At 46.6% G+C, this 26,563-nt stretch overlaps 2 protein-coding genes across 3 annotated transcripts in view; one reads left to right on the plus strand and one right to left on the minus strand.

Moving 5' to 3' along the window:
- Positions 1-2,119: 2,119 nt before the first annotated feature.
- LOC114592337 (uncharacterized) lies at positions 2,120-4,492 on the minus strand. Of its 2 annotated transcripts, none has more exons than XM_028720444.2 (2): positions 4,389-4,492; positions 2,120-3,682 (listed from the first exon to the last, which is right to left on the minus strand). In XM_028720444.2, the coding sequence occupies exon 2, from the start codon at positions 3,636-3,638 to the stop codon at positions 2,625-2,627; it is 1,014 nt and encodes a 337-aa protein (XP_028576277.2). In that variant the 5' UTR covers positions 3,639-3,682; positions 4,389-4,492; the 3' UTR covers positions 2,120-2,624. The 2 variants fall into 2 exon arrangements, with proteins under 2 accessions (XP_028576277.2, XP_028576275.2); XM_028720442.2 differs by having other exon boundaries at positions 2,120-3,685; positions 4,389-4,491.
- Positions 4,493-6,382: 1,890 nt separating this feature from the next.
- LOC114591045 (uncharacterized) overlaps positions 6,383-26,563 on the plus strand; it is a 39,696-nt gene continuing 19,515 nt past the window's right edge. The window contains exons 1-6 of the mRNA XM_077925267.1: positions 6,383-6,578; positions 10,887-10,976; positions 12,271-12,397; positions 13,942-14,052; positions 15,281-16,588; positions 24,787-24,835. Of these exons, the coding sequence (XP_077781393.1) occupies positions 10,953-10,976; positions 12,271-12,397; positions 13,942-14,052; positions 15,281-16,588; positions 24,787-24,835 (1,619 nt within the window). The 5' untranslated portion in view covers positions 6,383-6,578; positions 10,887-10,952. The remainder of the gene's footprint in view (positions 6,579-10,886; positions 10,977-12,270; positions 12,398-13,941; positions 14,053-15,280; positions 16,589-24,786; positions 24,836-26,563) is intronic.

The following is a 26,563-nucleotide window of genomic DNA, read 5'->3' on the forward strand; positions in this document are numbered from 1 at the left end:
CACTGTCCCTCAGACCTTGTGGGGGGCCAGACTATATTTGGGGGGGGGGGATGAACAAATTCCTATGCCCCACAAATAACCCAGAGATGTGTTTTAAATAAAAGCACACATTCTACTCATGTAAAAACGCGCTGATTCCCGGACCGTCCGTGGGCCAGTCTTAGAAGGCAATTGGGCTGGATCTGGCCCCCAGGCCTTAGATTGCCTCCCCATGTTCTAAAGGGTGTATAGTTACTTATCTCCTTGGCTTGCGAGTTGCATGACTCCACACCCTCCAACGTTTCTCTGATGAAAATAGGGATGTCCTACTGAAAAGCAGGACATTCCGGGATCAAATTAGCAACTGGGACGGCTTTTATAAAACTGGGACTGTTTCTGGAAAATAGGGGCACTTGGAGGGTCTGAGTGACCTGCCCAGGTACACCAGTTAAAGAGTCCATAGGCGCCATGGCCCCCTGTATTTATCAGGATTATGTATTTATCCTGATAAATCCTGTATTTATCACCTCTCATTTTAAAAACTTCCTTCTAACAATAACTCAGTTGCATGCTAGGCATTTTCAGAGTGTTGTCCCCTGCCCCCCCCCCCCAAATAATCCTGGCAGCAGTGGTTTGTTAAGGGTGTTGGGAATTGTAATGCCGTGAGGAGGTCAAAACTGTTATTTAATTATTACCTTCATAGACCACATTTTTCTTCCAAGGCGCTTAAGGGAGTATACATGCTTCTCTCTCCCCCTCCCCCAATTCATCCTCACAACGACCCTGTGAAGTAGGTTAAGCCAAGAGGCAGTGACTGGCCCAAGGTCGCCCAGTGAGCAGGATTTGAACCCTGGTCACTCTAACCATTATGCCACACTGCCTCTCTACGGTTGTAGTTACTGTTGTTGTTATTAATTAAATTTATGATGCAACCCAAAGCAACATACAGTGAAACCTGATGTTACGGAACGGGATCCGTTCCGGAGGCCCGTCCGTAACACGGAACTGACACAACTGCGCACGCGTGAGCTGCGAAACCCGGAAGAAACCCGTTCCGGTACTTCCGGGTTGCCGCAGGACGCGACATGAAAACACATAACCTGAAGCGGACGCAACTTGAGGTATGACTGTACAACCAAACCGTTTCCAGGTTCTTTGAGGGGTCCTTTACCTTTTTTACCTGTCAAGGGGGCTGGGAATTGTAGCTCTGTGAGGGGTGAACTGCAGTTCGCAGGATCATGTGCTTTTAATGTACAATGTGTACAGTCTTTGAAACGACCCATTAGCAGGGGGGGGGGGATTTGAGCCTGTGCCCCACTCCACCTCCTCAAACAGCATAGCCAACAGCCAGAGGTGATGGGAATTGTAGTCTGGGAAATAAGTCAACTAGTTTCCAGGATCCTTGTGCCATGAATAGGTTTTACACATACAGTGGTACCTCGGGTTAAGAACTTAATTCGCTCCGGAGGTCCGCTCTTAACCTGAAACTGTTCTTAACCTGAAGCACCACTTTAGCTGATGGGGCCTCCCACTGCCACGCGATTTCTGTTCTCATCCTGAAGCAAAGTTCTTAACCCGAGGTACTATTTCTGGGTTAGTGGAGTCTGTAACCTGAAGCGTCTGTAACCTGGAGTGGTTTTTAAATGCACAGTGCAATTTATGAGTTCAGTCATATCAAAAATCAGGCAAATTCACCTGCTGCCTGGAACTGATAGGAGTTGTAGTCTGAAACATCTGGATGCCACCAGATTGGCAAAGATAGGTGTAGAAGCAAGCACAATGGGATTTAATAATAATAACAATAATTTATTATTTATACCCCAGCCACTCTGGAAGGCTTCCAACAGAATATTAAAAACACAATAAAACATCAAATATTAAGAACTTCCAGAGCTGCCTTCAGATGTCTTCCAAAAGTCAGGTAGTTGTTTATCTCCCTAACATCTGATGGGAGGGAGTTTCACAAGGCTGGAGCCACTACTGAGAAGGCCCTCTGCCTGGTTCCATGTAACCTCACTTCTTGCAGGGAGGGAACTGCCAGAAGGCCCTCGGAGCTGGACCTCAGTGTCCGGGCTGAATGATGGGGGTAGTAGAGTAAATCTCCTGTTGCTAGCAATGCATTGCATATAGACTCGTTCAGAAATGGGGGGATATCAGTTTAATAAATATTAAGTGAAGCAAAAAATACCCAACAAGAAAACAAGGCATGTTTAAAACTACTTTTTGTCACACACTTAAACAAGCTGTTGTGAATGTTATATTCTGCCTTACGATGGAACACATCTTTTCTAGGGGACGTAAACTTTTTAAATTATTTGAATAGAAATGTTGTTGTGCATGTTTCGTTACATAGTAATATTAAGACGATAGGTCTCTGTCCTCCAGGAGCTTACAATCCAAATTATGACACAGGGTGGAGAAGTCAATCCATTCCCTTGATCATTTGGGTAGCTCTTTTCAGAAACTTTCCCAACTCCACAATATCCTTTTTGAGGTGAGACAACTAGAACTGTACACACTATTTGAAATGCGATCGCACCATAGATTTCTCTAATGGCATGCTTTTAAAAATAAAAGTGGATTGTCAGATGAATGATAAGGAACTGGCTTCTGTTCACTCCCCTCCCCCCGCCACTCACTACAACTTAAGTGGTGTCTCCCAGATGTATTCTCATGTGTCTGATAAGATTCTCCCGCCGATTGAAGCGTTCCCCACATTCCGTGCAGCGATAGGGTTGCTCTCCTGTGTGGATCCTCTGATGACGGAGGAGATCTTGGCTCCAGTTGAAGCTTTTCCCACATTCTGAACACTTGTACTGTTTTTCTCCAGTGTGGATTCTCTGATGGCTGATAAGGTTCTGGCTCCGGTTGAAGCTTTTCCCGCACTGGGAGCACGTATATGGTTTCTCTCCCGTGTGAATTCTCTGGTGACTTATAAGGGACTGGCTGAGACGGAAGCTTTTCCCGCACTCATGGCACTTATACAGTTTATCCTCTGTGTGGCTGCTCTGATGCCTCGTAAGGTTCTGGCTGCGGCTGAAACTTTTCCCGCATTCCAAGCACTTGTGCTGTTTCTCTCCCGTGTGGATTCTCTTGTGGCTACGGAGGTTCTGACTCCGGTTGAAAGTCTTCCCACATTCCGAGCACCTATAGGGCCTCTCTCCCGTGTGGGTTCTCTGGTGGCTAATGAGAGACTGGCTCAGATCAAAGCTCTTCCCACACTCGTCACACTCATACGGTCTCTCCCCTGTGTGGGTTCTCTGATGTCGGTTAAGGCTCGATTTATCACAAAAAGTCTTGCTACAAATGGAACACATATACGGTTTCTCCCCTGTGTGGGTTCTGTGATGTGAAGCCAGGTTCGTGTTCCGGCTAAAAGTCTTCCCGCAGTATGAACACTGATAGGGTTTTTCTCCTGTGTGGGTTCTCTGATGCCGCTTAAGGTTTGAGTCGTCTCTGAATACTTTCCCACATGTGATACATTTATTCCTGTCCTCTTCAGTGTCTATCATCTCCTGAACATCTGGGAGATCTCCACCTTGAAAAGCAGAGGATTCTTTCCTGCTGTCCTCTGGTAGGGTTTCATCCCGTCTATGTAGTTCATCTGGGTTCCCAATCTTCATTTCCACCTCCATGGTCACGATCCTTTCTTGCGACATCCTGGATGTTCTGTCCTTCTGCTCCTCGTTCTCCCAAACAGCATCTGCTGGCAAATATATATATATAGATAGTGACATTTTAAGAGAGCAGGGAAGAAACAGGACCTTCAAAATAGGGCACAAATTCATTCATTCATTTAAGACACAGGTATGTTTTAAGCAAAAGGCATAGAAACCTGTGGCCCTCCAGATGTCATAGAATTGTAGAGTTGGAAGGGACCACAAGGGCCATCTAGTCTAACCCCCTGAAATGCAGGAATCTTTTGTCGAATGTGGGGCTTGAATTTACAAATCGCAGGTTAAGAGGCTCATGCTCTACCAACTGAGCTATAACTCCCATCATCCCTGACCGTTGTCTATGCTGGGTGAGACTCATGGGAGTCTGTGACAACCACCTCCCAACCCCCCTTGGTCTGGTGCTACCTGGAAAAGGGAGATCCGGCCTCAGAAGGGTGCCCTTCTCTTGCACCTTCTCATCTTGCTACCACAAAATGTTGGGGTGGCCTGCCATCTTGGCTGGCTTTAAACGTGTTAGGCAAATTCAAGGAGAATTTTCAATGGCTACTGGCCAAGATAACTCTTATTTATTCATTCATTCATTCATTCATTCATTCTAAAGGGGAACTTTGATTTTGATTTTGAGGCCTGGGGTGACTTCGGGCCTAGGTGGGGTCACCTGTCCTCACCTCCTTCACTTCCACTATAGATATATAGTTTTATATATATATATAAAACCAACATTCAACTCACCAGCCGGAGTCGTTCATCCTGCACCCGTGGGAAAGGCGAGGGCCACTTTCCCACGGTAGGCTTGGGAGGCCCGGAAGTGACGCTCCTTCCTCCGCCTGCTCTTCGCTCCATAGAGCCTCTCTAGGAAACGCAGACTCCGCGAGCAAGACGAAGGCAAAGACTACGGATCCCAGCAACCCTTGCGCCTGGAAAGGTTGCCGGGGAAAAGGAAAACCACAACTCCCAGCAACGCTTTGGGCTGCCGGGGGCGGTGCCCGTTTGCAATTGAGGAGTCTGATTGGCTAAGATTGGGAGGCTGAGGCGCGGATTGGCTGACAGAGAGGAAGTGCTGGTTGGAATTGTTGTTTATGGCAATTCAACTTCTGCCTCTGAGAGACTCGGCTGTATGATTTAGCTAAGAAGCGGGGCTGAATCCTGCCATTGCATATGGATATGGATATGGCGCAGCATTTTTAAAAATATTTTTTTTAAAAATATATATACTTTTCAGGTTTATACATTTCATTAATTTTACAATCATTTTAACATGTCAAAACCTGACTTCCTTCCTCCTCTTTCTGTGGTTCCTTAAATGTATTTTTTAATATCTTCTGCAAATCCAAATTCATTTAATTTGCTCATTTATTCATCTACTTTAAATATATATTCTAAAACTGCAGGTTATTACAATGTTTTTATCTGTTTGCAATTTATCCGTAAAAATTCCATTCTTTTATAAAAAGTTTGTTATCTTGATTTCTTATTCTTCCAGTAAGTTTTGCCATTTCTGCATATTCCATAAGTACAAATTAAATAGTTCTGTCCCTATAATTCCCAGATGGGATATAAGGGAGCTGATGGTCCTTGAGGTATCCTGGACCCCAGTTGTTAAGGGTCTTGTGAATTAATTGTATTTAAAATTGTTGTGACCAACTTGGAACTTAGGGTGAAGGCTAAAGAATAAATTATTATTGCTATAACGTGTGTGGCTATAAACAGAAACAGAGGACTCCCCACATGTTATAAGACATTTTGGTTAAACTGTTGCCTTCTGTACAGATAGTTGTTAGCGATAAGAACTTAATGTTATGAGGTCGCAGTTATGTACAGTACATTTTTTCTGAGGGTACACATATCCCTAAACATTTTGTGAATCTTTTTAATTTTCTCCATTTACAGTATTTACTTTTCCAGATTTGAACTATAAAATGGTGATTTTCTTGAGTCAAACTGAGAGTACCCCCTAAATTATTTTTTAAGGAAAAAAAGCACTGGTTGTGTATGTATTGCCATCTGGGTTAGGGTTGGATGTTTCATTTTTTTATCTGTATAATGTAATATGTTGAAATGATTTAATATAAATATAAATTAGTATTAATAATAATTAATAATCTTTTAATTTAAAAAGTGTTTCTGCCCCCAAACAGCATTCCACTCGTCACAACATCTTGCGCTCCGAATGTGCTGCCACCTGCAGCACATTCATGTCCGACTCTTCGTGACCCCCTGGACCAGAGCATGCCAGGCACTCCTGTCTTCCACTGCCTCCCTCAGTTTGGTCAAACTCATGCTGGTAGCTTCGAGAACACTATCCAACTATCTCGTCCTCTGTTGTCCCCTTCTCCTTGTGCCCTCCATCTTTCCCAACATCAGGGTCTTTTCCAGGGAGTCTTCTCTTCTCAGGAGGTGGCCAAAGTATTGGAGCCTCAGCGTCAGGATCTGTCCTTCCAGTGAGCACTCAGGGCTGATTTCCTTCAGAATGGAGAGATTTGATCTTCTTGCAGTCCATGGGACTCTCAAGAGTCTCCTCCAGCACCATAATTCAAAAGCATCAATTCTTCGGAGATCAGTCTTCTTTGTAGTCCAGCTCTCACTTCCATACATCAGGAAAGACTACAAATCCCATAAAGCTTTGGGTCAGGAAAGGGTGGTAGAGGGAGAAGCACTACAAGTCCCAGCATTCCTTGCACACAATGCCTTTTTCTCAACCCCCATTTTCAAAGGAGGGGAGGGGATCCTGCTGCGGTGAGGTCACTGGCGGGGTGGGGGGGGCGATGTCTTCCTGGAGGGGAAGCAGCTTTGTTGGGAAATCGGGGCCCTGCAGCCCCACACCCCGGGGGCTGTAAGGACCCTCCCTGCTTGCAGGGGTTCCCTTTGGGTGCATTGGAGAAGTAGGCTCTGGATCTTGCCTGCTTGAATCCTGCACAGCCTGTGAGTGCTGGGAAGCGGTGGGGGGGGGCCAGATCTGGGGTAGGCTGGGGGTTGAGAGAGAGGGAGCTTGTCCTGCTGTAAGTGCCTGCAATAAATGGGGGAGAGGGGTGCGCTCCCCCCCTTGCAGGAGCCTGCCTTAAATTACATGCAGTGGAATAATAATAATAATAATAATAATAACCAGCCTCCACCTTGCTTGGGGGAGCAGGAGGGCCTTGGAAGCTGCTCTGCATGCAGAAGGTGCAAGGTCCAATCTCTGGCCTGTCTGGGTAAAGCTGGGGAGACAGTTGCCTGAAACACCCTGAAATGCTTCTGCCAGCCCGAGCAGGCAACATTGAAGCTCAACGGACCCATGGTCTGACTGGATATAAAGGTAAAAGACCCCTGACAGTTAAGTCCAGTCGCGGACGACTCTGGGGTTGCGGCGCTCATCTCGCTTTACAGGCCGAGGGAGCCGGCGTTTGTCCGCAGACAGTTTTTCCGGGTCATGTGGCCAGCATGACTAAGCTGCTTCTGGCAAAACCAGAGCAGCGCACCCAAACGCCATTTACCTTCCTGCCAGAGCGGTACCTATTTATCTACTTGCACTGGTGTGCTTTCAAACTGCTAGGTTGGCAGGAGCTGGGACAGAGCAACGGGAGCTCACCCCGTTGGGGGGGATTCGAAACTTGACTGGATATACAAGAAGATGGGGACCCTGTCACGGAATCACAGAATTGCAGACTCAGAAGGGACCCAAGGGTCATCTAGTCCAACCCGCTGCAATGTAGGAATCACAGCTAAAGCATCCATGATAACAAGGTAGAAGAGAGCGGGGAGGGATCCCTTAAGGCAAAGCCATGACCAAGTGCTGATTTTTATTTTATTTTTTACTTTATGGTCATCGGTCTTGTATGTTTTAGCTGAGATTCCTGCACTGCAGCGGGTTGGACTAAATGACCCTCGGTGTCCCTTCCCACTGTACAATTCTGTGATTCTACAGGCAGGTAAGCTGCTTGCCGTCGGAGACACTGTACCACAGTATTTCACCGTGGGTAAGGAAACCCTGTTGTTACTGGCAAACGGGTCACTTGGGATGCTCAGTTACGCCTTTTATCCGTCTTTGAGGGTGCTAAGGCTGAACTTATTTGTCAGCAGTTAGAATTGGTATGTTAGGGTTGGGCAGGAGGTCCCTGAGGGTCATCTAGCCCAACCCCCTGCAATGCAGGAATCGCAGCATTCATTCATTAATTAATTTGATACCTGCCGCTTGTTTAGGGATCTCTCAAGAATGGAAGCCTGCATCTTGCTACTCTTTCAGCATGTGGTTTTAAAAAGCTGTGCCCATTGCCGTTTCTGAAAAACTGATCCTATAAGATATGTGCTGCCAAAGGCAATTGCAGCACATATTGTTTTTGCTTGTTATTATAGAGCGCCTTTTTATGTTTTTATATTATAAACCGTCCTGCGATCCTTGGATGAAGGGCAGTATAGAAATTTAATAAATCATAATAATAGTAATGGGGACCCTCATATTTCGCCTCAGGTTGGGGGGCTGTTTGTGGTTTATAGGACCAACCAATCTCATGGTTGGCACATGAGTGTGATTTTATCTGTTGACGTTTTATGAATTCCTCATATATTTTGCAATAAATTTGAACTTTGTACCCCGCCATGAAATATATTTTATGCTATACAGTGGTACCTCGGGTTACATACGCTTCAGGTTACATACTGCTTCAGATTACAGACTCCACTAACCCAGAAATAGTGATTCAGGTTAAGAACTTTGCTTCAGGATGAGAACAGAAATCGCGGCGTGGCAACAGCGGGAGGCCCCATTAGCTAAAGTGGTGCTTCAGGTTAAGAACAGTTTCAGGTTAAGAACGGACCTCCGGAACAAATTAAGTACTTAACCCAAGGTACCACTGTACATTATTTCTCCAGCTTTTTAAACTTGTTATTCCTCTTCCCTTTATGCTTATTCTTCATTATGCATTTTAGTTTGTTGTTTTGTTCGTTGCATTTGTAAGAAAAGAAAACCACAGACTCAAAGCTCACAGACTCAAATCTGCTTTTTTCTTTCTTTCTTTCTTTGATTTTTCTTACCTGGAGAGAAATAGCTTTATTCACTGCAAACTGGTAAATAATATAATGGGGAGTCTTTATATTTTGCTTCATATATAAAGCATAATTATCTGCTTGGGGGGGGAGACAATTGGCAACCCCTCAGCCAAGTTGCGGTGAATAGTATCCAAGGTTCTGCAAGTTATTTGCCACATGAGGCCCTTTGCAAGACACCATTTTGATCGTGCATTTGTGGTGATTTTCCTCCTGGTGCTCTGGGCAAGGCCACACACAACCCCACCCCCAAAACTGTATACACTTGCAGTTGTTTGGAGGTGGTTGCGCTGCTCCATTTTGCAGTCGATGCATATTCCGTAGCTTCCTGCTGAAATGCTGTCACTTTTCATACCACAAATGTTCCCGCTCCCCGTTTCTGTGGAGTTGCAGCCCCCCCCTCCAGGCAGCAGACATGGGGCAGCATCGGGGGAACCGAGCAAACAAAAGCAGAACAAATCCACCATTAATGTGCTGTTATTGTGTAAGGAACATGTTGCACAATCCGCTAGCGTTGAAAACCACCCATTCACTCCAGACGGCCTGAACCAGCTTTTGTTTTGTTTTGTTACTGGAGACGGTTGGACAGTTAAGGATCTTCTTTTTCTGAAGCTGTACACTTCTGTTTGGTTGGAATGGCTTTATTCTAGAGCAGTGTTTTTCAACCTTTTTTGGGCAAAGGCACACTTGTTTCATGAAAAAAATCACGAAGCACACCACCATTAGAAAATGTTAAAAAAATTAACTCTGTGCCTATATAGACTATATATAAAGTAATTCTCTTGAATAGGAATCAAATAAACACAAAGAAAGTATTTTATAATTACTTTATTATGAAATAGTAAGTAAACAGAAATATGAAAAATTATAAAATACTTTATTTTTAAATCTTTCGAATTTTTCAATTTTTCCCACGGCACACCAGGCAACATCTCGCGGCACACTAGTGTGCCGCGGAACAGTGGTTGAAAAACACTGTTCTAGAGATTGGTTTGCTTTTTAAAATAATTGTAGCCGTCTTCTTAGGCAGGAAGATCCAGATGCACAAATATTGGATGGGGGACACCGCTACCTGGCTTGCCAGTAATACATGTGAAAAGGATCTAGGGGTCTTGGTGATCCACAAGCTTAGCATGAGTCAACAGTGTGATGCAGCCATGAAGAAAGCTAATGCTGTTCTGGACTGCATCAACAGAAGTCTAGTGTCCAGATCAAGGGAAGGCATTAAAGGTAAAGGGACCCCTGACTGTTAAGTCCAGTTGCGGATGACTCTGGGGTTGCGCGCTCATCTCGCTCTATAGGCCAAGGGAGCCGGCGTTTGTCCACAGACAGCTTCCGGGTCATGTGGCCAGCATGACTAAGCCGCTTCTGGCGAACCAGAGCAGCGCACAGAAATGCTGTTTACCTTCCCGTCGGAGCGGTACCTATTTATCTGCTTGCACTGGCGTGCTTTCGAACTGCTATGTTGGCAGGAGCAGGGACCAAGCAACAGGAGCTCACCCCGTCGCAGGGATTCAAACCGCCGACCTTCTGATGGGCAAGCCCAAGAGGCTCAGCGGTTTAGACCACAGCGCCACTCGCGTCAAGGGAAGTCATAGGCCCGCTCTGTTCTGCCTTAGTCAGACCACACCTGGAATACCGTGTCCAGTTCAGGGCACCAAAATTTACAAAGGACGTTGACAAGCTGGAACATGTGCAGAGGAGGGCAATCAAGGGTCTGGAAACCAAGCCTTATGAGAAATGGTTGAAGGAGTTGGGTATGCCTGGAGAAGACAAGACTGTGGCGTGATGCGATAGCTGTCTGAAGGGCTGTCGCAAGGAACATGGAGCAAGCGTGTTTCCTGCTGCTCTAGAGGGTGGAACCAGTGGGTTCAAAAAAACAAGAAAGGAGATTACGGTTAAACATTAGGAAGAGCTTTTCTGGCGGTAAGAGCAGTTGAATGGACTTCCTCGGAAGGTGGTGGACTGGCTTTCATTGGAGGTTTTTAACCAGAGGTTGGGTGGCTATCTGCCAGGGATGCTTTCGCTGAGATTCCTGCATTGCAGAGGGTTGGATTGGACTGGATGATCCCTTCCAACTCCACAGTACTGTTTGTTTTAATAACTCTGTATTACATTGTTGTAACCCACCGTGTAATAAATCTTTATCAATCCATATATATGATGTTGGGGGAAAGCATCGCTCCGAAATTCATTGCTTTTCTTCAGCCCACAGGGTACAGAACCATAGACCAGACTCAAACTGGATTATCCTCTCCTTCCACCGGAAAGAAAATGAACGAAACAGATCCAGTTCAGGTAAGAGATGTCTATAATGATATGGCTCTGTGCATGCAAGATTTTGTTCTGGAATCAATGGAATTCCCAGCACTGGTATGCAGAGGCATTCCTGCCTCTTCTTGGCTCTTCCATCTTGCTGAGAAGTTCAGAGTGGCAGCGTCCCAGGAGAGGCGATGCTCTGTGGCAGCTCCTAAATTGTGGGACTCCCTCCCCACAGAGGTGTGTCTGACACCTCGGTATTCAGATTTTGGTGGATGCTGAAGAAATACCTCTTTACCCTGGCCTTAAATACCTGAGGTGTTTTTGGAGCCCACTCTATTTCCATGACCGCAATCTGTTTTAGCTGTTTCAGATTCTGAATCTTAAATTGTCATAACCCACCCTGGGACCTGCTGGTGAATGGCAGGTGGTGGTTGTAACAAATAATAATAATAATAATGATAATAATAATAATAATAATAATAATAGCTGCATTTTTATGCACAATTTCTTCTGATATACACATTTTTGTACTTACCGTTTGCTTGGAGAACTACAATGCAAAATTCAGGGAAATGTGAACTTCAAAGGATGGGTGTGAAGTGCAAATCAGGTACTTTAAGCCACACTTCACACTCCACCCCCCCCCCCCAAATTCCAACTGTGAAAAGTTAAAGTGTGGCTTAAATTTGTGACCCTACAAAAAATGGCTTTTACAATATTGCTGCTGAAACAGACAGACGGTAAAACGGAACAAAAAAAGTTTTCTTGCCGGTTTGCGAGCTAGAGACTGTTGTGCAATTGATTCCAATGTCGCTCATCGCTTTTCCTGTGTTTTACAGCGAAGTATAGATTTTTTAGGCACTGTGGGTTAAGCCACAGAGCCTAGGACTTGCCGATCAGAAGGTCGGCGGTTCGAATCCCCGTGACGGGGTGAGCTCCCATTGCTCAGTCCCTGCTCCTGCCAACCTAGCAGTTCGAAAGCACGTCAAAGTGCAAGTAGATAAATAGGTACCACTCTGGCGGGAAGGTAAACACCGTTTCCGTGCGCTGCTCTGGTTCTCCAGAAGCGGCTTAGTCATGCTGGCCACATGGCCCGGAAGCTGTACGCCAGCTCCCTTGGCCAATAAAGCAAGATGAGCGCCGCAACCCCAGAGTCGGCCACGACTGGACCTAATGGTCAGGGGTCCCTTTACCTTTTTTATAGTTCTACAAACAGGTGTTTATCCCACTTGCGGGTCCTCTCTAGTACCTGTAGGATTTTCTTCTGCATTTGCCACTTACAGGGATTCTGGGGCTTGGCTACCTGGCTGAGTTCTCTTTGTCCTTGCAGGGGCTGGTGACCTTCGAAGATGTGGCCGTATATTTCACGGAGGGCCAGGCCGCTTTGCTGGATCCAGCCCAAAGGTCCTTGTACAAGGAGGTCATGCTGGAGAATTATGGGAACGTCGCCTCGTTGGGTAAGCAGCCTCCTTTCCCATTTTGGCCAGAAGACTTTCTTGATGTCATATCGAGCAGAAGTTTGCTTTGCCTTATGTCTGCTACGTCCAGGGCTTTTAGTGTGGCGGCCTCTGTCCCTTGGAATGCAGACCCCACCCTTTTCAATTCTTATTTGTAAGTTTCGAAGGTTTACAAATGTAATACTTTCCAATTGATTTCCACTTGCCGTTTGACTTCCCCTCCACCCCTCCGGGCTTTCCCTATCTTTTCTAATATTGCTGCATATTATAGCTATTCTGTGTCCTATGCTTTCCATTCATTTTACTGCAGTTCTTCATTCAGATCCTACCTGTGTTTTTACATGTTTACAATGATGCTTTAAATATTCTACAGAAGGTTTCCAATCCTCCTGCCTCTTCTGGATCTAGTTAAACTGGCCAATTGGAATGCGCTCCCAAATGGACAGCTGGAAGTCATTTGCAGCACTGGAATCCAGGTGTCTGCTTAAAACTCACCTGTTCACCCACATTTTCCCTGTGGAGGGATCCAGCTATGTTTGATGCATCAAGCGGATCTATTACTCTGCGATGCGTTTTGCGCTTTTATTATGAATGCAGTTGTTGACTTTACGCTGCTCATCCCATGATATGTGTTTAATGTTGGGGCAAGAGAAATTTTTGCAAGTAAAATAAATACATATATTGATCAGTGCCTTCCCCCTTCCCCTCTTACTTAAGAGAAGGAGTTTGGTGTAATTGTTTTTTAATGATTGGAAACAATGACGGCCGTGTCCCGCTTCCACTTTCAGAGCCAGTAAGTGCCTCTGAATAACAATTGTGTGTAGAAATAATAATAATAATAATAATAATAATAATAATTTATTATTTATACCCCACCCATCTGGCTGGGTTTCCAGAGCCACTCTGGGCGGCTTCAACAGAATATTAAAATACAATAATCTATTAAACATCAAAAGCTTCCCTAAACAGGGCTGCCTTCAGATGTCTTCTAAAAGTCTGGTAGTTGTTTTTCTCTTTGACATCTGGTTGGAGGGCGTTCCACAGGGTGGGTGCCAATGAGAAGGCCCTCTGCCTGGTTCCCTGTAACTTGGCTTCTCACAGGGAGGGAACTGCCAGAAGGCCCTCAGCGCTGGACCTCAGCGTCCGGGCAGAACGATGGGGGTGGAGATGCTCCTTCATGTATACTGGACCGAGGCCATTTAGGGCTTTAAAGGTCAGCACCAACACTTTGAATTGTCCTCGGAAATGTCCTGGGAGCCAGTGTAGGTCTTTCAAGACCGGTGTTATGTGGTCTCGGCGGCCGCTCCCAGTCAGCAGTCTAGCTGCCGCAACTAGCCTATTGTGCGAAAGTAAAATTTCCATCAATTGCTCCGCCCACTTTTGCCTCTGGCCACGCCCACCAGAGGCATGTGGCCCTGGGAATATCAGGTCCCCATCCCTGACCTGCGTGAACATAGCAAATGAATGAAATTAAAAAACAGAGATAGGTATGGGAGTTCAGGCAAATCCCTCTTGATTTTTTTACCTTCTTCTGATTTCCCAAGGTGGATCTGAAGACCCCAAGCCGGCCCTGATTTGCCAGCTGGAGCGAGGGAAAGAGCCGTGGGTGGCTAATCTTCGGCGCCTGGGCGAAGAGGCACTCAAGGCAACCTCAGGTGAGACAGCATCCCAAGTGGGTGGCAGGAGTGAGACCCTGCCTGCATGAACACCTCTGCTCTGAGACTGCTATACAGTGGTACCTCGGGTTACAGACGCTTCAGGTTACAGACTCCGCTAACCCAGAAATCATGCTTCAAGTTAAGAACTTTGCTTCAGGATGAGAACAGAAATCGTGCTCTGGCGGTGCGGCGGCAGCAGGAGGCCCCATTAGCTAAAGTGGTGCTTCAGGTTAAGAACAATTTCATGTTAAATACGGACCTCTGGAATGAATTAAGTACCGTATTTTTCACCCTATAGGGCGCACTGGCCCATAGGGCGCACTTATTTTTTTTTGGGGGGGGGGGGAATAAAGAAAAAAAAATATTTCCCCCCTGAGCCCCAAAGAGCAAAGAAGCCATGACAGTGAGCAGGATGGTCTTGGCTTCGTTTTTAGCCTCGGGGCTGGGGGTCCGGGAGCGAAGGCGAGGTTGCGCTCAACCTCGCCATCGCTCCCATAGCTTGCCAGGCTGGGGGTGGGGGAAGCCCGAGCTTCCCCAGCCCCCAGAACGGGTCTGGGAGCGATGGCGAGGTTGCACTCAACTCCCGCCGGGCACCGCAGGCTTGTGGATAGCTGCCCTAAGCCCAGGGTGCACAGTGCCACGCTCCCCGGGCTTCGGGCTGCAGGTAGCTATCCCCAAGCCTTCTGAGCCCGCGGGAGTTCCCGCCTGCATTCGCCCCATAGGACGCAAAACATTTCCCCTTCATTTCTGGAGGGGGAAAAGTGCGTCCTATAGGGCGAAAAATACGGTACTTACCCCGAGGTACCACTGTAATGGCAATAATCTCCCCCCCTCCAGCCATTTTGAAAAAAGAGTGGCAGGGAAACAAAATACCAAATCAGGATGCAGTGCTTGCTTAAATAAATAAATAAATCTCAAAACTGCCCTTTTTTTTGTCATCTGAAAAAAGGCCTCTCACATTAGTACACCCATCATTCTTAGCTAGCAGGGCTAGTGATCAGGGATGATGGGAATTGGAGTCCAAAAACAGCTGGAGACTTGATCTGGAAACCCTGATCTAGATTAAGTCCATAACAGAAAGTTAGTTACGAGCACCACTGCTGAGAAGGATGCCTCAGGGAATTCAGTGTGCCAAGGATTTCAGCTGAATACTGATAATTCTTAGGTGAAGCATTTCCTTCCAGATGTGAAGAGTAAATTTTGCTGGTGTGTTTTCTCCCAACAGGAGACTTGAAGAAGAAAAACGTGTGTCCGGAGTGTGGAAGATGCTTCTCTGACATGTCCGTCCTTCTTGAACATCGGAGATGCCACTCGACATGGAGACCGTATAAATGCGTGGATTGCGGGAAATGTTTCCCTGGGTTTTCAGAGCTTTTGACGCACCACAGAGTCCACGTGGCTGAGAAAGCTTCTCAGTCCTCCGAGTCTGAGGAAGGTTTGGACATCAAAACAGTCATCGTCGGCCATCAGGGAATTCACACGGGAGAGAAACCTCACAAATGCTTGGAGTGCGGGAAGTCCTTTGATTTCAAGTCCACCCTGGCGACGCACATGCGCATCCACACGGGGGAGAAGCCTTACAAGTGCTTGGAGTGCGGGAAGTCGTTTGCTCGGAAAGGGAACCTTTCCGGTCACCGGAGACTCCACATGACCGAGAAGCCTCACAAATGCATGGAGTGTGGGATGTCCTTTGCGCAACAGTCGAAGCTGGTCGGTCACCAGAGAGTCCACGAGGAGCTTTTCAAGTGCTTTGAGTGCGGGAAGTGTTTCCCTCACAAGGGCCTTCTCATCGAACACCGGCGAGTCCACACGGGAGAAAAGCCTTTCAAGTGCTTAGCCTGCGGGAAGTACTTTTCCCGGAAGTCGAACCTTGACGATCACCAGAGAATCCACACGGGGGAGAAGCCGTACAAGTGCTCGGTCTGCGGGATGTGTTTCGCGGGCCGCTCGTCCCTCACCTACCACTACCGAGGCCACACCGGAGAGAAGCCCTTCAAGTGCCTGGAGTGCGGGAAGGATTTCGCCGACCGCTCGTCACTCCAGTACCACGAGAGAGGCCACACGGGAGAGAAGCCATACAACTGCTTCGAGTGCGGGAGGAGCTTTGCCAGTCGTTCGTCTCTGGTTTGCCACCGGAGGACCCACACCGGCGAGAAGCCTTACCAGTGTGTGGAGTGCCTGATAAGCTTTGCCGACAAGTCGGGCCTCATATGCCATGAGAGGGTCCACACAGGGGAGAAGCCGTACACCTGCCTGGAGTGCGGGAAATCGTACTCCTTCCGCTCGTCCCTCGTTTGCCACGAAAGGTCGCACACGGGAGAGAAACCTTACCAGTGCCTGGAGTGCGGGAAGTCTTATTCCGACAGGTCGTCCTTTGTTTACCACCAGGGGACGCACACAGGAGAGGAACGCTTCAAGTGTCTTGAGTGCGGGGTGTGTTTTGCCCCAAAGCGGCCACTTTCCAGGATCCATGGCATTCCGGTGGTACAGCACCCCATTCATCACGAGAGTTGCTCTTTCTATCTCAAGGCAAGTGAGGAGCCTGGCAAGTGATTGAGCCAGTGTGGTGTAGTGGTTAAGAGCGGTAGTCTCGTAATCTGGGGAACCGGGTTCGCTTCCCCGCTCCTCCACATGCAGCTGCTGGGTGACCTTGGGCCAGTCCCACTTCTCTGAAGTCTCTCAGCCCCACTCACCTCACAGAGTGTTTGTTGTGGGGGAGGAAGGGAAAGGAGATTGTTAGCCCCTTTGGGACTCCTTAAAGGGAGTGAAAGGCAGGATATCAAATCCAAACTCTTCTTCTTCTCTTCTTAAGACAGGGCATTGGGGTCAGGCTTCAGGCAATCCGACCCCTCCCACAGTGGGCAGCCAAGAGGCAGATGACAAGAAGAGCTCTTACCAAGCCTTTTATTCACTATTCACAGAGAGAGGCTTTGAAAAGTGCCTCTCCTTTCCAGGAATGGTGGTGTTCCGAGTAAAGTCCCACCCCTTCCATCTCTCCTATCACACATCATGGAATTCTAATAAATTTAATAATAATAATTTTTTATTTATACCCCGCCCTTCCCGGTTCAGAAAAGCCGCTCAGGGCGGCTAACAACAAATTTAAAACACTTAATTGATGCAACAAAAAACAGCATAAAATACAGTCTACAACGTGAATAACAATAAATTCTGAATTCAAAAATCAGTTTAGGGGGAAAATCCATCTAATAAACATTAGATGATCACCAGGGCTAGCTGGCTAAATTAGTCCTATTTTGGCCAGCGAGGAGACCAGGGGAGAATTAGCTGTGGGATCCCAGAGTGGGTAATCTTCATAAAAAGGGGAGGGGGAGGGAAGGAAGGGGAATAAAAGATCAGGCTAAGTTCAAATTGAAAGCCAGGCGGAATAGCTCTGTCTTACAGGCCCAGCGGAAGTAAGTTAAATCCTGCAGGGCCCTGGTCTCATGGGACAGAGCATTCCACCAGGTCGGAGCCATCACTGAGAAGGCCCTGGCCCTGGTGGAGGATAATCTGACTTCCTTAGGGCCCAGGACCTCAACTATAATTATTCATGGACCTTAAGGTCCTCTGTGGGGCATACCAGGAGAGGTGGTCCCGTAAATACGAGGGCCCTAAGTCACAAAGGGCTTTAAAGGTCAAAACCAGCACCTTAAAGCTGACTCTATACTCCACCGGGAGCCAGTGCAACTGGTAAAGCACTGGGTGAATATGCTCCCATGGCAGGGACCCCGTGAGGAGCCTCGCTGCAGCATTCTACTCAATATTGATCATTCTACTCAATATTGATTCCTAGCAGATTCCAGTGTATAGTTAGCAGAGTAAAAACTTAAGTACATTGCGGGATTCCAAAAAATAATAATAGCCCAGAGGCAATGAATATTTCATCCAGTAGAGCTTTATTGCTACTGAAGGCAAATGAGCATCATGGTCACAAATCCAATATTTTCAGCACTGGCACTATCCATAAGAAATCCAGTTGCAACAGACTTAAACTTACAATAACTTATAATAAGACTAAAACTTAACACTAAGCATACTGTGTACAGAACACCACACCAGAAAGAAAGAAAGAAAGAAACCCAGGCTTTTTCTGGCCTTGCTATTATAGTCCGCATGACCTTGACAGAAGAGAGAACAGGACCAGTTTAAGCCAGCTGTACTCAGCTTCTCTGAAGGAATAACCCAAACATCATGGAGCTTCTGCTTGGTTCTTTCACACACAGAAACTTCCGGAAGCTTCCAGAACCCTCTTGAATTAAGTAGAATAGGAAAGATCTCCACACATCAGATCAATACTTTCTGCACTAAGAAACTGACACTTTCTGCCTCTGAGCTTTCTGCTCTCCTACTCTCAATGCCTGCTGGGTCCTGGGAGAGTGGAGGTCTGGCATGCTTTCCAAAGACACTGAGTCTGTCAGCTGTCTCTCCCCTGGTTCTGCTTCTTCCTCCTGCTCCTCTCCCAATATTCCCCAGCTTCTCCCATCTGCAGCCTCTGAACTGTGACCTTCTGCAAACCACTGTTCTGAATCTATACTGTCTCCCTCTTCTCTGTCTCCCCCATTCCCCCTCAGTCCAGTCCCTGATATCTGAAGGCACATTTCCTAGCCCTTGAGGGTGACATTGAGGCTGGGCGTCAGCAGCCAGTGTGGCCAAGACCACTTAGAAACCCCACTCACATATCCCTGTCCAGCCCCACGTGTCTGTAAGAAGAGCCTGCCTTCTGCATCAGGCCAGAGGCCCACCTTGCTTTTGAAATGGTTAACCAGATGCCAGGACCGGATTAAACCCCGCGTAGTCGAAATCTCGGGCCCTTCTCATGCGCAGGCTCTGGTGGTATAACATTGAACTAAGAAAGCTTGGCTGCAATTTTCTTTCAAGATCACATCAATGTTATTTTGATCCGTTGTCGCAGGGCCCCTAAAAGGGCCCATAGACATACTCCGCCAATTTGGAAATCCGGCACTGCCAGATGCCCCAGTGGGAAGCTTGGAAGCAGGGCTCGAGGGCCACAGCGCTCTCTTCCCTTGCGGCCTGCAGCAACTGGCATTCAGAGGCATGTGGCCTCCGACTGTGAGGGTGAAACACAGCCATTGTGGCTGGTAGCCATTGATGGACTTATACTCTGTGAATTTGTCTTAATCCAGATGTGGGGAGCCTTTTTCCGAGCACAATTCAAAGTGCTGGTGCTGACCTTTAAAGCCCTAAACGGCCTCAGTCCTGTATACCTGAAGGAGCGTCTCCACCCCCATCATTCTGCCCAGACACTGAGGTCCACTGCCCCTGGGCCTTCTGGCGGTTCCCTCACTGTGAGAAGCCAAGTTACAGGGAACCAGGCAGAGGGCCTTCTCGGTAGTGGCGCCCACCCTGTGGAACGCCCTCCCCGCAGATGTCAAGGCAGTAAACAACTATTTTACTTTTAAAAGACAACTGAAGGCAGCCCTGTTTAGGGAAGTTTTTAATGTCTGATGCTGTATTCTTTTTAATATTCGGTTGGAAGCCTCCCAGAGTGGCTGGGGAAACCCAGCCAGATGGGCGGGGTATAAATAATATATTATTATTATTATTATTATTATTATTATTATTACCCCTCCAGACACTGCTGAACTGCAACTCCCATCAGCCCCAGCGAGCATGCTGTATGGCGGGGGTTGATGGGAGTTGTAGTTCAGCAATCTCTGGAAAGCCAAAGGTTTCCCTGGTCCAGTCCTCTTGTCAAAGCCATCCAGAGTCGGTGGCCATCATTGCCTATTGTGGGAACGAATTGCCAGTGTGGTGTAGTGGTTAAGAGCGGTAGTCTCGTAATCTGGTGAACCGGGTTCGATTCCCTGCTCCTCCACATGCAGCTGCTGGGTGACCTTGGGCTAGTCACATTTCTCTGAAGTCTCTCAGCCCCACTCACCTCACAGAGTGTTTGTTGTGGGGGAGGAAGGGAAAGGAGATTGTTAGCCGCTTTGGGACTCCTTAAAGGGAGTGAAAGGCGGGATATCACATCCAAACTCTTCTTCTTCTCTTCTTTTGTACGTCTCAAATATTCCAATACTCAGCTTCGTTGGGTGTCCCCAAGTTCTCGTATTATGAGAGACGGAAAAAAAGCTTTCCCCCTTCTACTTTCTCCACACCTTTGTAGGTAAAATGTATCTGGTTTCTATTGTTGAACAGGTTGGTCTGTTAACCTTGTTTGTATGAGGCATGTGCTTCAGTGACTCTTGTGTTGGGGTGTCTAGGATGTTCAAATTCCAAAAATGAGGGGTACTTAAAAGTTTTAACATGACTTGGGAATTTGATAGATGTATTGGTTAAATTAATACAGTTTAGTTTTGCCTGATAGGTAAAATGTGTGTAAAATTGCATAGAAATAATTAAAAATGGTTGCCAAATACTAGCAGTTATAATAATAATAATTATAATAATTAATATAATAGAATTACCTGACATTTTCAGAAGGTAAATTTAAAATCATTTGCTTTTCTGAAAGCAGCTTGTGGGCTTCTTCATCAAAGGTATGCTTGCCAAGCTAAATGTAGTCCAGCCACAAAAATAATAGCAGATTTGCAATCCTCACACCCAAAAACATATTTTAAAGACCATTCTCTGAAGAAAATAGCAAAAATTATATTTCACCCCCTAAAATGACACACTCATGCATGGTTTTCTTTTACTTGTTGATGGTATTAATATAATTCTTATACGGCATTCTTTTTTTTCCAGTTGAAAATGGAATCAGAAATAAAAGAAGAAAAATGAAGACAGGAACCCAGAAGTAGCCGCCTGATCTTCGTGTGAAGGAAGTTGCAGTATCTCTGTTTACACAATATCTCGGTTGAGTCTTGCATCACTAGCACTTCGATGTGGCGAGTAAGGATCAGACAAAGGAGGCCTCCATACCTGTAATGTTAGGCTTTGTTCTTGGAAAAGGTTTTCCATTGAGTTTTGGGCTGTATACATGCTACATAAACCTTTGAAACAAGTTTGAAGTGCATTATTTCCCTCAGAGAATTCTGGGCACTGTAGTTTTCCGCTCACAGAGGAGCAATCCCCGGCAGCGCTGAAGAAAACTACAGTGCCCAGAATTCTTTGAGGCAGGGAGAATGTGCTTTGAAGTTTGCATACACACCATACATGGAAAACAGGTTTGAAGCACACAGGCTTCCCCCAAAGAACCCTGGGAACCGGAGGCTGTTTGTGAGGGGTAAACTACACTTCCCACAATTCTTTGTAGAGGCGTCATTTTCTTTGAATGTGTAGTGTGTGTATAACCTTTGAAACAGCCCCTTAGTCCAGAGGGTGAGCCTATGGCTCTTCAGATATCATTGGACTCCATCTCCCATCAGCTCCTGGGTTTGTAGTTTTCCTTCTCCCTCCCAATCCTTTTTCCTTTCGTGTCGTGTTTTTTGTTTTTAAGAAAAATTGCAGCACGGCTGACAGCTAGGGATTATGGGAGTTGTAGTTGAGTAGCATCTGGTCACACGTTCCACACCTCCTCTGTAGTCCCTACACCCTGCCTATAGCAACTAAGTCTTAAGTGCATTAAATAAATGCAACTTCCATTGTTCTTTCCTCCCTCTCCCACCTGTGGTTTCACGTGCATGGAATTTTAGATTGTAAGCTCCTCGGGGCAGGGACTGGCCCTCTTGTGGTTTGCGAAGCACCATTTGGGCAGCCTGCACAAGCCTGGGCTATGAGTCAAGGGCTGTTGGGAGGTGGAAATGAAATGAGAACATCATGGCAACCTGGCCAACTAGCTTCACCCTCCTAGAAAGAACACTTAGAAGTACTTTGCAAACGAAGAACTGGTACCTGGGCTGCTTGTTTTCCTTCTCCCTCCCCAATCCTTTTTCCTTTCATGTCTTTTTTTTAATAGAAAAATTGTGGATCAAAGAGCAAGGACGATCGTGCTAAACCTGCTCACGGAGCCCTTTTTTTTTAGCTAAAGAGCAGGGTAAAAAATACTTTTAAAGAGCACTAAACGAAGCAATAACAATTGGAGACTGAGAAGGGACTGCTCCTATTCCGTGCTTCAAGAGGGGACTTTTAGCCACGTCTAAGGACTGCCAGGAGGGGAAAGTTAACTTGCCAATGTTGAACATGAGCTCTTCATACCTACTTGGGGCAGTTGGAGGCTTTTGAAGCGTAGGAAAGAAATGTCCTGTTCTCTTTTCCCCCCCTCCAAAAGGATGTTGTACAGCTGGAAAAAGTACAAAAATGGGGAACCAAAATGACCAAGGGGCTGAAGCAGCTAACTTGCAAAGAGAGGTTGCAGCGTTAAGGGCTTTTTTTGGTTTAGGGAAAAGGTGGGGAAGGAAAGGGAGGGAGGGGACAAGATGGAGATGTATAAAATTATGTATGGTATATAGAGTAAGCAGAGAGGGAGGAGTTTTTCTCCCTCTCTCATCACACCAGGGACATCGAATAAAGCTGAACGTTAGAAGGTTCAGGAGGCACTTCTTCAGACAGCACATAGTTAAAAACTGTGGAACTCACTGCCACAAGGTGGCCACCAACTGCGGTGGCTTTAAAACGGGGGTGGAGCAAATCCACTCTCCGGGACTGCTGCCCGCCCTCGGAGGCAATATATAAGATAATCCATTAGGGAATCATGCAGTGAACATTTCCCTCCATTTCCAAACCCTCAGTAGACACCCCCAACATTCCACGGGGCCTGGAAGCTCGCAGGTTCTTGTTTTTATTATTAATATCCTTTTTCTTTTAGCTTACAAATCAACGTGCTTCTGCACACTTAGGAAGCTCGCACGGTGTACTGGGGGTGGGGGCCGGGAACCCACACTGCCTTTATTTCTTAAACTTATGCACATGTTATTAAATCAATAAAAATCAGTAGATTTTTGGGGCAGCCCCGTTTCTCTGCTAAGCAGAAAGACAAGCAGAACCACCTGCTTTCTAAGCAGAAAGGCAAGTTCAGTACCGCAGGCGACGATGCCTCCAAAGTGACAGTGTTATTTTAATGGTTACAAAAATATGGAAATTTGTTCCGTATCGTCTGAGAGGAAACACACAATAAAATCTCATTAGATTCTTTGATACACCTGGAAGGATCACAGAGAATCATGTTTAGTACAGAAGATTATTAGCCATGCTGAATGTTATTATTTCACGTTCAAACTGGTTTCTCTCTTACTTTTGGCTCTTATGAGAGAGACACATGCTTTTGATTGAGGGTTTTTAAAAAATGTTGCCCTCCAGAGGTTTGGGGAAGGGGACAGCACATCTGCCATACATGCAAAAGACTATACCATTGGTTTTTCCAGCTCAGTATTGTCCATGCGGGTGGCGCTGTGGGTTAAACCACAGAGCCTAGGACTTGCCGATCAGAAGGTCAGCGGTTCGAATCCCCGTGACGGGGTGAGCTCCCGTTGCTCGCTCCCCGCTCCTGCCAACCTAGCAGTTCGAAAGCACATCAAAGTGCAAGTAGATAAATAGGTACGGCTCCAGCGGGAAGGTAAACGGCGTTTCCGTGCGCTGCTCTGGTTTGCCAGAAGCGGCTTAGTCATGCTGGCCACATGACTAGAGTCGGTCACTTTACTTTTACTATTGTCCATGCTGGCTGACAGAAGCTCTGCTTTCAGACAGGGGTCTTTCTCAGCTCTCCCCGGTGATGCCAGGGGTTGAGTCTGGGAGATGATCACCAGTGGAACTCACCGCCTCAGGAGGGGCTGCAGGTTTCTCAGCAGAGGCTGGAATGCTGTAGCTGCATCTTGCATTGAAGATCCCCCACTGAGCATGCATAGGATACATCGGCGGTTGCCAACAAGGGGCCCGTGGGCGCAAGGACACCCTTGAAGTCGTCCCCTTGTGCCCGCAAGCCCTCTGAGGAAGTTGGAAAAGTGACGCTCTTTCCCAGTTCCTCTTTCATTTCTTTGTGCTCAGATAACTTCTCCTTGACAAGGCTTTTGCTCAGATCCCTTGGAAAAGTGAGACAAAAGTGAGGCAAACCAGATGACTATTTTGGGTGGCGGGGTGGGGAAGTTGAAGATAGAGTTGACCAGTGGGAGTGATGCTCACTACAAAAATCCCAAATGTGCCCACGAGGCCTGATAGTGTTGCCAACCCCCTCGGACACATACCTCATATGGCCTACTGTACAATTCTGTTTTTAACTCATATACAGTGTTACCTCGGGTTAAGTACTTAATTCGTTCTGGAGGTCCGTTCTCAACCTGAAACTGTTCTTAACCTGAAGCACCATTTTAGCTAATGGGGCCTCATGCTGCCACTGCGCCACCGGAACACAATTTCTGTTCTCATCCTGAAGCAAAGTTCTTAACCGGAAGCACTATTTCTGGGTTAGCGGAGTCTGTAACCTGAAGCGTATGTAACCTGAAGCATATGTAACCTGAGGTACCACTGTATAACACTGGAGAAAGTTTCTCACTTCTGGCACCTTTGAATGGCTATGTTTGTTTTAAGCCTCTTTCTATATAAATAGACTTTTTCTGTTGAGCAAAACCAATATCCCACGTCATTGTTTTTGCGAGTAGAAAATAACTGTCGTGTTCTTATCCGTTATTTAAATAAAAAGTTAGTGCGAAATGCAGTCTCGGTTCTAGTAACTCATTGTGTCTTTTCGCTTTTGTTACTCGAGAGCTTCCATGTGTCTTGCTACAGCTGTTTCTCAAATAATAATATCAACAAATATTTCAGTGTCGTATACGGAGAGTCCTGCAGAATCAAACTTAAGGCTCGCCCCCTGGGTGCAATGTTGCCCTTTAGGTCTTCCTCCGGCACCCATGAAGTCCACCTCTGCCCCCTTGGTCATGAGGTGGGGAGAGAGGGAGGCTACCCTTCTATCCCTTGAAAAGCACATAGAGTTGAAGAAGGAAGTCTCAAGACGGGCATTCTTTCCCACTTCCTCTTTCAGCTCTATGCGCTTTCCAAGGCTCAGGTTGCGGCCACATTCACACCATATTTTTAAACTAGGGTTGCCGTACGTCTGGACATACCTAGAATACTGCAGTCAGAAGCAGTGTCCGGGCGGAAATCGTCAAAATGGGAAAATCCGGACGTATGGCAACCCCTGTCGGCAGTGCCGTTTTCGCCATTTTTCCTTAAAAAGAGCTCAAAAACATCTTTTTTGCGATTTTGCTCAAAAATCACAACTTTGGGCAAAACTTTAAAAAATGCTCAACAAATTTTGTGTATGGATTTTCACTTTTTGATATACAGTGGAACCTCAGGTTGAGGACGTAATCTGTGACGGAGGCACGTCCGCAACCCGCAGCGTTTGCATCCTGAAGCGCCATGTCTGCGCAGGTGCGATTTGGTCTTCTGCGCATGCGCGAGCGGCAAAACCCAGAAGTAACCCGTTCAGGTACTTCTGAGTTTCCCGCTGGCCACAACCCGAAAACATGTAACCTGAAGCATCCGTAAGATGAGGTATGACTGTATGGCATACCTATGAAACCATTTTGCCATTTTATATAGTCACAGTTTCCCTCAAAGAATTCTGGGTGCTGTCATTTGTTAAGGGTAGAGACAGATACCTGGACGAGTTTTCTTTTATGCTGGCTAAACATTTGTTTTTTAATAGACAAATATACTTCACTTAGTAAAGTTCTGTCAGACCCCTTCCCTTCCCTGCCCTTCCCTTCGCTACAACTGTTTTGCACAAAGTTACGGCAACTTGGGCTTTCAGAGGATCTCCTGGGTGCTGTGGCTTTTCCAATCGCCAAGGCCATGTTAAAAACCAGGCTGTGGGACATAGACCACCAGGAACTAATCTCAGCTGCGGAAAAAACATGTTTCCCTCTTTATTTTCGACTCCCCTGGGAGCAGGAATTTAACCTTAATTATTTACAATTTTTGTTTAACCCGCAAGAAAGAAGGGCTTTTTCGCTGGCTAGGTTCAATTGTAATCCTTCTAACCTCCTTTGGGGTAGGTTGGCGGGTATGGCAGAAGGAGATAGGATCTGCCCATGTGATGCCCACCTGGTGGAAACTCTAACTCACATGGCCCTTAATTGCAAACTATATGATGATCTCCACCAACAATTCTTAGACCACCTATGTATCCCAACATGGAAACCAGAGACAGAGGTTATACACTTCTTATTACAGGGGAGAGACCAGGAGCTCACCAAGAGAGTAGCCAAGTTCCTCTATTTGATTTTCTGCCGCCAAAGTACGCCAAAGTGCCCTTGCCGGAGTCCCACAGAGGTGAAATAGATTGCTCGCCTCTTCTTCTTTTTGGCAAATGACTGTACAACCTCTGGTTGCGAATGGGATCCGTTCCGGAGGCCCGTTCGCAACATGAAAAGAGTGCAACCTGAAGCACTGTATCTGCGCAGGTGCGCGGCATAATTTGGTGCTTGTGCGCATGCGTGAAGCGTGATTTAGCACTTCTGCGCATGCACAAGCGGCGAAACCCAGAAGTAACCCTTTCTGGTACTTCCGGGTTGCCGTGGAATGTAACCTGAAGGAACGTAACATGAAGCAAACATAACATGAGGTATGACTATACTGTTGAAATGGCGATGAGATCGCATTGGCC

The sequence above is a fragment of the Podarcis muralis genome, chromosome 2 (assembly GCF_964188315.1).
Source record: "Podarcis muralis chromosome 2, rPodMur119.hap1.1, whole genome shotgun sequence".
NCBI classification, from domain to species: domain Eukaryota; kingdom Metazoa; phylum Chordata; class Lepidosauria; order Squamata; family Lacertidae; genus Podarcis; species Podarcis muralis.